At 41.8% G+C, this 14,112-nt stretch overlaps 1 protein-coding gene across 11 annotated transcripts in view; it reads right to left on the bottom strand.

The window, feature by feature from the left end:
• Positions 1 to 14,112, bottom strand: part of MAP4K4 (mitogen-activated protein kinase kinase kinase kinase 4) — a 149,898-nt gene that overhangs the window by 31,859 nt on the left and 103,927 nt on the right. For 10 of the 11 annotated variants that reach the window (XM_021413551.1, XM_021413562.1, XM_021413595.1 and 7 more), the window contains exons 10-15: positions 12,847 to 13,022; positions 12,110 to 12,182; positions 11,433 to 11,643; positions 4,063 to 4,224; positions 1,865 to 1,951; positions 982 to 1,212 (exon numbers count right to left, since the gene is read on the bottom strand). In XM_021413551.1, the coding sequence (XP_021269226.1) occupies positions 982 to 1,212; positions 1,865 to 1,951; positions 4,063 to 4,224; positions 11,433 to 11,643; positions 12,110 to 12,182; positions 12,847 to 13,022 (940 nt within the window). The remainder of the gene's footprint in view (positions 1 to 981; positions 1,213 to 1,864; positions 1,952 to 4,062; positions 4,225 to 11,432; positions 11,644 to 12,109; positions 12,183 to 12,846; positions 13,023 to 14,112) is intronic. The other variant, XM_021413579.1, reaches the window with a different exon arrangement.

The following is a 14,112-nucleotide window of genomic DNA, read 5'->3' as shown; positions in this document are numbered from 1 at the left end:
TCTAAGAAAATGAGGTTTTGCTCATCAAGTCCCAACAGCAATACTTCAAAGGCAGTGAAATACTAGTGGACATCGGTGGACTGAAAGCTATTTTATAATGTTCAACAACCACAAAGATCTTTTTTTGTTCTTGTTCCAAAATGTATTTACCTCATTCCCACACACTGGTGATGAATGCCATTAAGAGCTTTGACCAGCACTGCCCATTCTAGTGGCTTACAGGCAGAATGATGTTCAAGGGAAACACAAGAAAAAGACTGCTGAAAAAGCCAAGTACGCACCAAAGAGGTAGTTACTTGCTTAGCTATGTTAACCATGGACCACTGAAGTCAGGGGAGCACTCACTGAAAGAAACAGTACTCTCATGATTTCAGATTGACTTGTGAGTGCCTGAAGTCCAAGAAGGCAGAACCACAGAGTTTCCTAAAAGCAAGCTGTGGTCTCAGCAGGGAATACTTGGGGAATTCTTCATCAGAAATGAAATCAACTAAATTCAGATTTGTATTTATTAGAAGCAAATGTCCAAGAGCATGGGCTAAAGCACTTACAGGTGCTGCGTGCAACCATCCCACATAGGTTTGTGTTTTCTAATTCTCTCCAAATTTCCAGTTCTCAGTACCTGCCAGCAACACAGACTGACAACTGCACCAGTACTTCCTGTGAAGACATCTGATGAAGTCCAGATGAGATTAACTCCCTGATCGGATGCTTCCAGTATCAGGTCCCCTCAGTCTGCAGCATTTCAGAAATTCTTTCAACCTTTTACATCTAAAAAACTGTCACTTACAATGACAGCAGAAGAATTCAGAAGTATTCCTTGGGTTGGGAAACCAGCAACCAACATTTGAAAACATCCTTCCCCTTAATCGCAACACTTTGGTCTCCAACCATACTTCAGCAGAACCACAGCTACCACGATGCCAACAGGGGCAGGGATGGGGGAGCAAGAGGGGTATATTCCTGCCCATGAGCAGGCCTTACCTCACGCGCTCTTTCAGCAGGCTCATAGTGGGATTTTGGCTCAGGGGTATGATAGCTTTGTTTATTTCTTTCCTGCTGCTGCTGCTGTTGCTGCTGCTGCTGCTGCTGCTGTTGCTGCTGCTGCCGCCTGTGATCATGTTGCAGCGACAGGAGGTACGCTTGCTCCTGCTGCAACTGGCGCTGGAGCCGCTCTGCCTGTCGATGTTCCTCCATCTCTCGCCATCTGTATTCCTTTGAGAGAACGTGTGAGTAATTCAAGACATGACGTGGAATGTATGGTAGACACGTCCCTCTCCATCCCATTAAAAATGCACATTTCTGGTTGTTGTTGCTTTGTTTTTTGATTTATTTCATTGTTAAAGTGTAACCAAAAGCTAAGTTGGATCAATACGACATGCGTCTCATGTTGGGAAAGTTGACAGTATACTGCTAAGCTTCACGTGATTGGAGAATTATGTCAAAACTGATTTTTATTAAACGAAAAAAAACAAAGTTATTTTTGCTAGATTCAGTGGAAGTTCATAAAACAATGATTTAGAACAACACTAGGCCATTGTATCCTGGGGTGGATTTACATATCATGTGTGCTTTTGATCTGCAACACAAGCACTCTAGTTCTTCAAGGTCTGTTCAGAAACTCGACCGCCAAACCAGAACTGTTCCACTTTAACATAAAGCCTCCTCTTACAGCCCAGAAAGCAGTGTGACCACACAGCACTTCTCATATGTGCCTGTCAGCCCACGACGCTAGCATAAATGGCCTTTTAATCAAGCTCCTTTGTTGTCATACTGTCAGTGCAGCTGTGCCCGACTGAGGGAAGCCTAGGACTGGCCAGATAAATGGGTCCTATAGCTACTGAACAAAACAGATACAGTGCTTTACCAGTAACATGGCCTGCTCCTGGAGCAGCTGCTGCTGTAGAATTTCCAAGTGCCGCTGCTCCTCTTCTAGCTGTCGCCTGATATACTCCTGTCACATAGAAATTACCCAGCAATGAATTTATTCAAAAGGAATGCATCAGAACCCCCTGGGTGGCACACCGCACGCTACTTCCCCAGTTCAGCTTTAACGAGAAATGCACTTCAGGGTGGATTAGTGCCTGCGGAACAATTTAGGAAGCCCTGTCTCCTGAGCATCATATTTTGGCCCCTTCCGTTCCAAAATCTGGACTCCTGCAAATGTTGCCGGCACGGGCCAGAGCTCATTTACGTATTTTGGAGTGATTTCAAGAAGCAGCACAATGCACTTGAAGGTTTTGGTAAAGTTAAAACACAGCAAGTCTGACTTAACACAGCCAACACAAAGTCACATGCAAGTTGTATTAAACATTAGTTTGTTGCACTGGTGCGATGAACTGTTAGCAACAGCTAGAGCCAGGCTTAGTGCGGGCAGAGCTGGTGCAAGCTCCCCCAGAGAAAGGGGCTCTGCCAAATGCAGTTCAGCCCTGCCCTGCCTTCTCCCCTGCCGCCCTCACCAGAAGCTTCTCCTGAGCAGACGCTGCCAGCCTTGCTGAATTATGCGATGAGTTATGACACAAACAAACATCCACCAGGAAACAGATATTAGACCAAACTCGCTTGCTCTTGCGATCTAGCCGTCTTTTCGCCTGCAGCCTTCACAGCTCAAGACATTTACCTGCTGCTTTGCCTGACCCCCCTACAACAACTCGAAGTCTGAAGCACCAAACCCAAGCTGGTAACATCCTATCATGCAATTAATGGAAGTACGTAACACATGCATGCGCGCACACACACACAAGCACGCGCACACGCACGCAAGCACGCATACATTTACAGTGTATGCATAAAGAAATTAATGGTTCAGTGATACAGTGATGGGAGCTATAGAAAGTCTTGCGACAGACTGATGATGTCCACTATATTGTCATTACGCACACCGGCTGAGCCATCGTTTAGGGGAACAAAAATTCTAAGAGGGGACATGTCTTCTCTCTTTTCGATAAAAAATAATTTGTAGTTGTTTGACCACATCAATTAACCATTTCTCATTATTGGCACTGTGTGTAATTAGCATTTCAACAGTTTAAAAAGCAGCTGGGGGAATACCCGGTGTCTGCCCAAAAGCAAATTGCTGTGCTGTAATTAAAGATTTTCCATATTTATTCCCACCGGTTAGTCTTCTCTTCTTTTGACTCAAAAAATCTTTGAAACATACACAAACAATAAAATTCCCCAGTAACATGATCATCAATGATCTCAAACCCTGTGACTTTATGTAAGAAAAATTAGGTACATCAGGCCAAAACCAACACTCCTGAAGGTAACGGGAAATTTACAATCAGCCTCTAGGAGAGTAATCTTGGCTTTTTATTTGAGATCACAGTAATGCAGAGTAATTATTACCTTGATTATCAACCCGATTAGAGTTTTTAAATAATTTTTAAAACATGAAGATTTCATGCATAAATACGGCAGCTTAATTTCACATGGTTTCATAGGTTCCTCACCTGTACTTTCAATGTATTAAGAGCACACTGACAACTTAAGATCTATTCGCTGCCTGAATTGGCATACATTATTATAATTGATTTTAAATAAAGTAAGATTGCATATTTAACTGTATGAATTTTAGTAAGGAAAATCTTCTGCAGCTCAAAGGTTCCCCACAAATTCAGAATATTCAAAACTTATGAAGAGCCTCTGACCAACTCTGGGTGCCAGAAGTCAACAGGCAACAGAGCTGCCTTTCTCTCAGAGGCCTCCTGAACGTGAGGCATGTCCTGCAAGAACCACGAATCCAGCAAGACAAATCTATACATGGTTTTCAGTCAGTGATGATTTTGCCAGTTCTGATGGTTTTTAGTCAAGTCCAGAGGCACAAGCTGAATTTAGAGTAACTACCATAACAAGAGGTCTTCTGTGAGGGAATATTGAGGCTGCCACAATTTTCCATAAAGCCCTACAATCTATGTTATTGCCTTTGCTGTCAGAGACAACAAAGATGAAAATGCCAGCGTAAGGCTATCTCTAGACTGTTTTCGCCATATTATTTTTTAGAAAATAAAATTAGAATCAAGAAGAAACAAACCTATTACATATATATCTGTGTCATGGACTCACCTGCTCCCTTTCTACCCTCCTCTTTTCCTCCTCTGCTCTTCTTCTCTCTTCCTCTTCCTTACGTCTCCTCTCCATTTCTTCCAGACGTCTTTTTTCTTCCTGTTCCCTCCGCCTTTGCTCACGCTCTTGTTGCCTCCGAGCTTCCCGTTCTCTTCTTTGTTGCTACAAAAAGGGAAAAGCAACCACAAAGTTTTACTTTTGTTGTTATCAAAGAAAGAGGTGGGGTTGTTTTCTGCTGGGAAGAGAGGGATTTACCAGGACCGGCAAGCTCGGCAACTGAGTGGCAAAACATTTTATGCAAGTGCTCTATCAGGAAACTAACTTGTACCTAGTGCACGACTGTCTCTAAAAGCATCGCTTACTCTCTTGGGTTTCTTACATACAAAGTCGCATACTATATTCTTGACAGTCGTCGTGTGGAAGCTCACCTCTGCTCATCAAAACAAAAGAAGACTCACACTGAAACCTCCATCTTTGAGGGAGACTGTTGAACTTGAGTAGAGCAGTGGGGCAGTTTTCTGGGCATCAACACGTTACCTAGCTGTTTCCGGAAGGAAACAATCAGCCCCACTGCATCAGCTAAAACTCAAATGACAACCATCTGAGCTTTTGGTAAGCAGCTTCTGTTTCAAAGACTAGCTCATGGTCTGCTAAGAATCTGGTGGTGTTGGGTCAACAATCAAACTCAATTTAATGCACTGCCCAAAACTGCCCAACAGAGAACGAAGGCTGACCAACAGCACCTCAGCCCCTCCCAGAAGATCAAAAGCACCTATACGTAAAAGACATAAAAGAGCTGAGTTAAGCTTCTATGCTTACACAGATAAGCTTCCACGCATGACCCAAATGCAAACAGGTGCCCATAAGTCTGCTCAAGTTTGAAAGGAATTTGGAGAACAGCTCTAAAAAGCATGAACCAACTCATTTACGTCCAGATACAACCACGTATGACATTCAGAGAAGACATTTTAAATGCCCGTACAGTCGTGACCAACTCTTTCAGCACTTCTGCAGAAGCATCCAGTTTGTCCACCTACCTCAAAATCCCAGGCAGCCTCCCACAACTGCCTGAGTGTCAAAAGACCCAGCTGTCTTCTGTTCAACCATCTCTCTACTTTTTCATTTATTATAGATTTTTACAACATGCTAAAAAGCAGAGAATACATTTAAACAAAAAAAAGCATACTCAAATTTAATCCCAAATCAAACAGTAAAACCCTAAAACCCTACACTGGTTATTGCTTTTTACATTCAGGTTAATAAAATCACCACTTTTTTTGTTGACGCAAAGCTGCCACAGATTTGCCCATTTAAGGCACTCCGCACAGTCTTGCAAGAGCACACTGATTAAGATTTTTGGGGGGTTCATAAATCCATTGTTACTGGTGTGTTTTTCACTGAACATGCTTTGCTCACTGAACGAGCAAAGGCCAAACTATGCTCCCTGGGTTACTTCATGGAATTGGGATGAGCTTCCACTGCTCAGTATGTTACCTCACATGCCTAAGAAATAGTTGAAACTTCAACAGCTTTTTTGCCTTCTGGAATCAACACTGACACAACTCAGGCGTGTTAAGAATTGGTAATAAATAAAATGGGCTGCATTATGATTCCCTTAACTAACTTCATGAAGACTACTGTTCAAATATACCCTTCTCTACTATGACCCCTTTCTTCCTTGGCCAAAAATACATCCTAGGTTCACTACCACCTCTCTATGCCACAAAACACAAGTTTTCCTTCCCCCATGTTCTTCTCAGAATCAAAGCTCCTGTGCTCTTGCATATCCTCTCCTAACTAAACACATCTACCAGTCTTTCTTTTCTTGTTTAAGGAAGCTCTCTTCAATGAACGCAGATAGAGAAACAGTTGAAGTGCTGCAAGGCAGCTGTCAAACCCAGTGCATTTCATAGGTTTCACTGCTCCCTCTCCTTCATTCCAACGTATACGCTCTTTAAAGGGATTAAACAGGCACTTTTATTTCTGAATATACTCATCTGTGTCAAACAATTTCTATATTTAAGTCAATATATTCAAGTGCCTCTTGGCTAATCAAGTCTGACAGGCTCTTTGTTTAAGAAAACTAAGATACGAAGCACAATAATTCTGTTGCCCTGCGGATGTGAGAGACAACACACTGCTGGCTGGTTAATATGCACATTTATCAACTCAAACACTTCTTAAACATATGAAGCCTGTCTGTCTAACAACATTGTGTTGACATTGTCAAGTGGATATACTGCAAATCTTGTGATGGCACCATTCTTGTTACAAGGAAAATGGGTAGAGTTTAGGTCTTTCAGACAAAACAAACTCATCGCTTCTTGAACCAACAAAGGAATACTCAACAATAAATAAACTAAACTTAGTAATATAGAAACAAGTTACAAATTGACTAAGAGACAGCTGATTCCCCATGGCATCATGAAAAAAATATCAGTTGTTGAAAGACAAGATTTTTAAGCCACTCTTGAAAAAGACTGCAAACTTAGCAGCTGAATAATTAACTTCCAGCAAAAGATTTTTTTTTTAAAGGTAAATTTTCTGCCACCAGTGTGCAATCAAGTCAGCTCCCCAAAGCACAATCGTGTTATTGTCTAGGCACCAAAGAGCACGGGGAGATGGTGTTTCAGTGCATTGTTTCTGCCTTCCCATCAAAAATCCCTTCAACCCAGTGCCAAGCAGGTGGAAAGCAAGGACTTGGCACCACATGCATATTCATATATACTCTACATAGTCTGTTTATTCCCAGCCCCAAATGTAGGAGAAAAATTCCCATTCCTTTGAGCACTGCCTTGAATCCTGAGCATTGATACAGTGACTACTAACGAATTGCAACTGACTTAACAACCACAGGGAAAGGAATTCCAGAGTGACAAGCAACTCTCAGGTCAGACTCAACATTTTGTCAAAAGTAATGGCAAAGCTGGTTAGTTACAAGCCATCACTGACCTAAGATGGCTTCAGGAGCAGCCCTTTAGGTGACTTCCTACCATGTTTCTGTTGGCACAAGGTCACCTGACTGCCTCCCATAATCCTTCCACAAAGACAAAGCCCTGACCACTGAGTTCCTTTAGCTTGCCCCAAGGAGCGAAAAACCACTAAAATCTGTGGCTGGATTTAAAATTAGCGTGAGTTCTGCTTATAGAACTTGGACTTCTGACTTCAGTAAGTGCAGTGGTTAGATGCTGTAATTTCTATCATACTCTATGGAACAGCCCTGGTATAAAACAATGCTCCTCTACATATCCAATAGGTATCAAGTAAATGACAGGATTCACTGAAATTATGGATGCATATGTCGTCTTTAGTTGGATACAGTATTGCCAACTTTCTTATCCACATCAGATAAAAAGTTTACTTTCACAAAGGTGACCATTACCTAGAAGGTAAGCGTAGGAGCTATTTAAAGATGTATCAGAGATGATGAAACAGAATTTTGATAAGAACACATGCAACCTCAAATTTCTGCACTTCATAAAACACTAGAAACTTACACAGACATAAATTACATACAGAAAACACAGTGTAAATATTCTGGCTCTTTAGCTGGCTTTAGGGTGCATTTAAGATGATCTCATAGTGGTACCCTACACCTCCATGCTGGAAGACCATGTAGTAGAGTATGATTTACCAGGAGGGGGCAATGCAACTACACATGCAGTTGGTATATACCAACAGATCTAGGACCCAGTTCATACAATGAAATGCCTAAGGTGAATATAGACCTCCTAATTTAATATTCATAGAATATTATTACGCTACCTTATTCTCAGGTAAAGGCTGAGAAATATATATGTTAATGATTTATTTCACAGAAAATTAGGTAGGCTGGTATCATCTTAGGAAGAGGATTATTAAGATTGATAGAGGGACTTTTGATTTGCTCACACAACAGATAAGCCAGATGTAGAACTTCTTACTCAGTACCAGTCCAAAGTGCAGGCAATTCAAATAAAGTAGATATGAATAATCTCCTCTTATGTAAAAGAAACAAAGCCATGGCAAAAATCACCTGCGGGTACAAGAACATTAGCATCTTAGTTCAGATCAGGAGTGCTCTTTTGAAGTGAATCATCCAATCGTCTCTCTCCTCTTACCAGGTTTTGTTTCATATTTTAAAGAGGTCTCAGAGTGCCAACCACTCCTTTTGGACAAAATTAAAAGGGCAGATGCGCTCCAACCACAAGCAGGCAGGCAGTCTAGACCTCAGCTAATCCAAAGCAACTCCTCCTGTCTTCAAACACAGGTAGTGAAGTCTTTGGGTCCTCAGCACTCTTAATTACTGAGCTCCACGAATCTGTTTCCACTGGAGCTTTACCTAACACCCCAAGAACACCCATCTTAGGTTCTCATAACCAGGCATATCCTTTCATCTGGTTATCCTGACCTGCAGAGGTCCACATAGAATGGGATTCAGAACAGCTAATGCTGAATTTGTTCAACCAGACTCAGTTTTGCAAAGTACAAATTCCAGTGCCTTTCCATGTGCATCACACTGAGCACTGGTATCTCCATGCTGATGAACAGAAGCACAGACACCTGTTTGAACAGTCAAGTACAACTAGGTTTCTTGTTTTAAGCATCCAAGTTCTCATATGTCATATAGCTGATATTTATGCAATGAAGCTTTATGCACATTCTAAAGTGGGGTGGGGAGGAGGAATAGCAATCCCCTTCTCAAAATGTTTCAAGTAATTTCCTGCACTTTGACCATGTAGGATTTCCACCTCCTAATATATAAACTATAAGGTCCCTGCAACAGCAACTTTTAAGAGTCACCTTTATGCCTTTTAAAAAGCAATCTTTTCTCTTACACTGCTGAGAATCACAATTTTTGGCAGATATCCTAAGCACTGTTCCTGTTGCAGTCTTATTCAAAACTGTCTAGGCTCTGTGTCAGCATTGTAAGAACAAGCCCTCAATTTTAAATTAGGAAGAGGGAGACAAGTAAGTAGGCCAGGGAGATTATCTAATGCGTAGAATTCTTTCCAAAGAATGTCAAACAGGTATACCAAAACATATGGTGTAAACAAGCAAAAATTACAAGAAAGCAGTGCTTAATATCCAAAAACTGAGGTAAATCCAGAGATTCAATGCCTGATGCTAATCATAACTCACATTACCAAGCTTCTCATTGTTTACTGGCTTCATCAAACAGTGGGTGAGTTAAGGACAAAGTGACAACATTTCAGTATTTTGGCCTCACAACACTGATGTTTATCTAAATATGCATCTACTACCCCTCCCCCATCTTAAAGAGCTTGTTTTGGCTGATGCTTTGTTAAGAATCACTGGGGAACATGCATTTTTCCAACAGAAGATCCAACAATTTAAGTGAGCTGTTTTTTTAAAAAGCTCTGAACCCATTTTTAATTTACTTTAAGAACAATACTCCCCCACCATCACCTGTAAAAGGAAACCTTTAGAGCTTACCATTCATATTTATGTCTTAAAGGGAACCAGGCAGAGGTTATGGACTCAATAAAAGGTAACAGCTTTTCTCTTTGAAACTCAACATGGTTTACTGTATAACCATATTCAGTAATACGTCAACCTACATAACACGCTGTCTTGTGATTGCTGAAGTTGTTAATTCTGTCTTGTATTTTAAGAAGCAGCAAGACTGTTGTAAACATAACATTCAGGTAACTGCCTTTTCTTTCAGGTGCTGAGTAACTTATGATTTCTGCAACATCCCAAATACCATTCAACCCTGTGCAGCAAAGAGGCACATTGCTTTGTTTCCATTATTAGCAGCTCCATTTCCTTTACTTTAAAATGAAACTCCAGATTTTAAAGTTTATACTGATTGTTAAACAAGTACTGATTGTTGACCTAGGTAATTTAATTGTAATCCCCCCCCCTCACCAAAGAACTACTCCTTGCAGAACCCTAGAGATTAAAGAGGCTTTTAAAAGAACTTACTGACTCCCAAACTAAGCTCAAGCTTAGAGCATATGTGGTATCTCTTGCCCACCCCGGACAATATAAATTTTTTAAAACATATTTTCATGTTGGCCTCTTGTTCTCTTTTTATAGTGTCCTTTTGTTATCTGCTCCCCCTGCAAAATCACTACACAGCCAAAGTCTAAAAACAGCTGGATGAGCAATGATGTTTATCTTGGCAATCTCAGAAGGGTGGGGAAGAAAGAGAGAAGAAAGGAGTTTATATGTCTCCCCCTTGTCCCTCCTCCTGGCTCTATGTGTGGCTGAGTGTTTGCTACCAGTCCCTTCTTATAACAGCAACTCATTGGCACACTGAAAAGGAAGGATAAGGAGCATAGCGTGACCTGGAAAGCCATTTGGAATTTTCTGTTATTTGTTACATAAACACATCACATGAAATTTGAAGTCGGGATGCAAATTAACATTTGGTACTGGTTGCCTCCTCGTTAAGCATTACCAGGATTTGAAAGATCAGACTGGGTGTAGTTTTTTCACCATTGCTAAGTGAACAGTAGAAACAGCGATTCAAATTAGAGGTCATTTAAGGACAACTGGAGTTTGACCCTGCATTTCCTGCAGAGCCAGATGACTGGTTTCACTGCAGCTCTCATGCCCAGCTTTGGCTGAAGAGCTGTTTTGAAATCTTTTACCTCTGAAGCTCACATTGACTATTCCATCCACACAGATATAAACACATACAAGATCTTACGAGGTGAAAAGTACAACAGAACAATGCTCTAAATTTCATTTTTTTCCCCTAATCTCCAGGTTGTATATGCAAACTGCAACTTACCACCTTACAAAAATGTGACTTACGTATCAATAACGTTTGTACAATTACAATTTTAGCATTGATTTTTAAATCAAACTTATTAATCTGTGTCACTTTTAGTCATCATACTACTATGTATGAGGGAATACCATGAAAAAATAGGTTTCTACCTAACATGAATGAGTGCCAAACACAGTTGCTTGAGAAAGTTTTCCAGTGAAATTCTAAGCACATCATGGCCCCTCAAAAATCATTTTGATGCACTTCTCACTTTAAAAAAAAAAAAAATCTGCATAGTAGTAATTAGTGTCTCTTGCTCTCTACAGCTACCTAAAGTCTAGACACATTGCCTCTTCTTTGGAAGAGAGACAAAGGCCCAGCCTTCCCCAGATACCTTCAAACAACTAAGGCTTTGGTTCCTCTTGCCTTCATAGGAGCTCCTGGCAATTCAATACTTTGGAATACTGCTCACATTCATGTAGGCAGGCTTGGATTTAAGCCTTCTGCTTTACGTTTGCCAGTGGATTTGTACATTTTCTCTCCTGAGATGTTCTAGGGCTACAGAGAACTCTTTCTAAATGGGCATGGGAATGGGAAACACAAGTGGATGAGAGGCTCTTGCCCCCAAGCTCCAGTCTCCTGTCTCTACCTCTTCCAGCCGTCTCCTTTGCTCCTTCTGCTGCTCAATGCGCTTCTGTCTCTCAGCCAGTAGCTGCCTCTTGTACTCCTCCTGCTCACGGAGCTGCTGCTCCTGCAGCAGCTGCTGTCTCCGAAGGGCCTCAGATCGTTCCTTGTTTTCCTGCTGCAGCCTCAGGAAATCACGTCGGAGGGTTGATTCTCCAGGCACATTGACAATGGAACTGCAACAAAAGGAAGCTGAAGCCTCTCATACAATAAAACCTGATGGGCCATTAAATACCTTTTCCAAAGCAGGGAAACATTAATAAAATATATAATGACGTTAAATTTTAATCTCACTTCTTTCAGAGCGACACTGGATGCACATCAAATACATGCTCTCAGTGGAAGGCGTGAAATGAGGCCAAGCGAAATACGGACCAACTCTGACATGTTGGAGCCCCTGACCAATCACATCTGCCATAAATCTCCTTCCATCCAGAGCTCTCTGGCTCTAAGCCATACAACAGGGAGCTTTAAAACCTTCAGCAGTCACAGAAGAGGCATTCAAACCCTTTGGGTGGTTTGTGTGGCTTGTGCACGCACTTAATAGAAAACAGAAATTTAGCATGCTCCTGATTTACAGTCACGGGCATTTAGACTTGCTTAGCATGCACTGCCCAGAACCCTCCAAAGAGCAGTTATTACCTTGGCTCTCCTTCTTGTTCAGGCACTTCCTCCTCTTCTTCTTCACTTCCACTATATTCATACTCTGTCTCATCTAAAGGAAAGAAACAATGACCTAGACAGTGCTTATCTTTAATTTCAGGACAGTGCAGACTTGAAACAGTGCCTTAATGAACCAGTTGCTATCCCCTTCAGTGAGAAGGTCCATCTCAGACCCCAGGATTCATGTTACGTATAGGAGCCCATCTTCACAGACATGTAGCAACAGTGTTTTGCAGAAAACTCTTGGCAAATTCCCTGAATGACACCAAGTTCTACATGTAAGACAAAACACCTGGGGAATCTTGGCACCACCTGAACAAAGAAAACAGGATGCCCAAGACATTTGCTTCATAGGTCTTGCGATGCGTTATTTCCTGAGTTTGATTTATTCCAGGAATGAACCTACCACAGAACAAAAAAGAGAAAGGCATATATGCCAATATCCTCCTGAATATTGTTTATTGCTCAGATGGAAGAGGCAGTAGCTCATAAGGGAATAAATGCAACTTCTCTGAAAATGAGATGCTTGCACCTGATATTGTCTCTGTATAATGACAGAAGAAAACTCAAAACTGCTGAGAGTTGAATTAAAAAGAACCTCTCAAGAGTATGGGGTTATTTGGAACTTCTCTAGGGGTGGGAATTTGGACCAAAAGACAGGACAAAAATACCTATTTTTAGTAAGTTGCAAGACTGGATTTTTAGAAGCTGCGTACCTTTCTCTCCTCTCTTCTTCCTGGTCCTGTCTATATGGTCCTTAAGCTGGATTCGGACTTGCCTTTCATTTGGTTGGTCACGTATAAATGGATGTTTCAGTAGTTGCTCTGTAGAAGGTCGCTGCATGTAATTCTTCACTAGACAACCTTCTATAAAGCTGAAAAACTTTTTTGACCTGAGAAAGTAGGAAGGGGAAAAAATGCAAAACAAAACAAGATCACAGCTGCAACTCAGCTCAAACATCTTTTCCTGTTCTCCCCCAAAGCCTAACTCCTTTCCTCAAAGAGCATCGCATCTCAGAAGACGGTAAAAGTGCTGTCTGAAAGTGTGCCCCTAAAACAGAGCCAAGCGTGCTCCAGCTGAACACTGGGCTGGGCGGACACAGGGCAATGCCAACATACCTGCAGTGCTTTGGCACAGCCTTGCAGAAATGTGCCCTCTTTCACAGGCATAATTGCCCTGAAATGCAGGATATATTCGTAAAAGCAAATCATGCAAACCCAGCTCTGCTACTTCTGGGCTGTAGCTGGCTTGCATCCAGCTTGCTTGGAGCACAGGCAGGGCAGCTCTGGTGTGTCTCCACCTGCCCATGCTATCTAAGGGCATGTCTACTTCAGACGAGCCATGAGGAAAGCCTCAAGAGTTGCTGCCAACACCGTATTAATGCAAGCAGCACCATGCATGCTGCTGCTTTTACAGGCACCTGGGCTCACTGAGAAGGGTCTATAACAGCTTAAGCTTATTTATTTTTTACTTGAAGACCCACACAAAGCAATTCTCACAGAACAACACGTGGTGTTGAACAATGCTGTCCATTCAACACCAGCACTTGAGGGCAAAGTCCCACTGGCACAATTTAAGGGATGTAAACTGAACTGAGTTCCTCCTGTGCACTGCGTAAAGTGACAGGGAATGGAAGTCTGTCAAACCGGAGCACCGCCCTTCTCAATCTGCACTTAATTTGAACTCTTTAAAGAGGATCTCTCCAGACAGAAGTCACCAAACAAGCTGCCTTGCAAAAACGCCAGCAAGGAAAATATTCACAACTGTATTTTTCACCATTTGGCCTATTTTCTCATAACCTGATAGTGACTACAGTAAATAAAAACAGTTGAGTCACAGCAGCCCTGGCTTTGGCCAGATTTACTTTTTGATTGCTTGGTGCTCTCAAGCTGCTCCCGTGCTTGGGCAGCAAATACTTCTATTAATTGGTTAAACGCAAAACCAACAATGGTTTCCACCCATTGCTTCACTTTCCTAGTGCC

This window comes from Numida meleagris, chromosome 1 (assembly GCF_002078875.1).
Source record: "Numida meleagris isolate 19003 breed g44 Domestic line chromosome 1, NumMel1.0, whole genome shotgun sequence".
NCBI lineage: Eukaryota > Metazoa > Chordata > Aves > Galliformes > Numididae > Numida > Numida meleagris.
The sequence above is the reverse complement of the archived record's forward strand: the minus strand, read 5'-3'. Positions and strand labels throughout refer to the sequence as shown.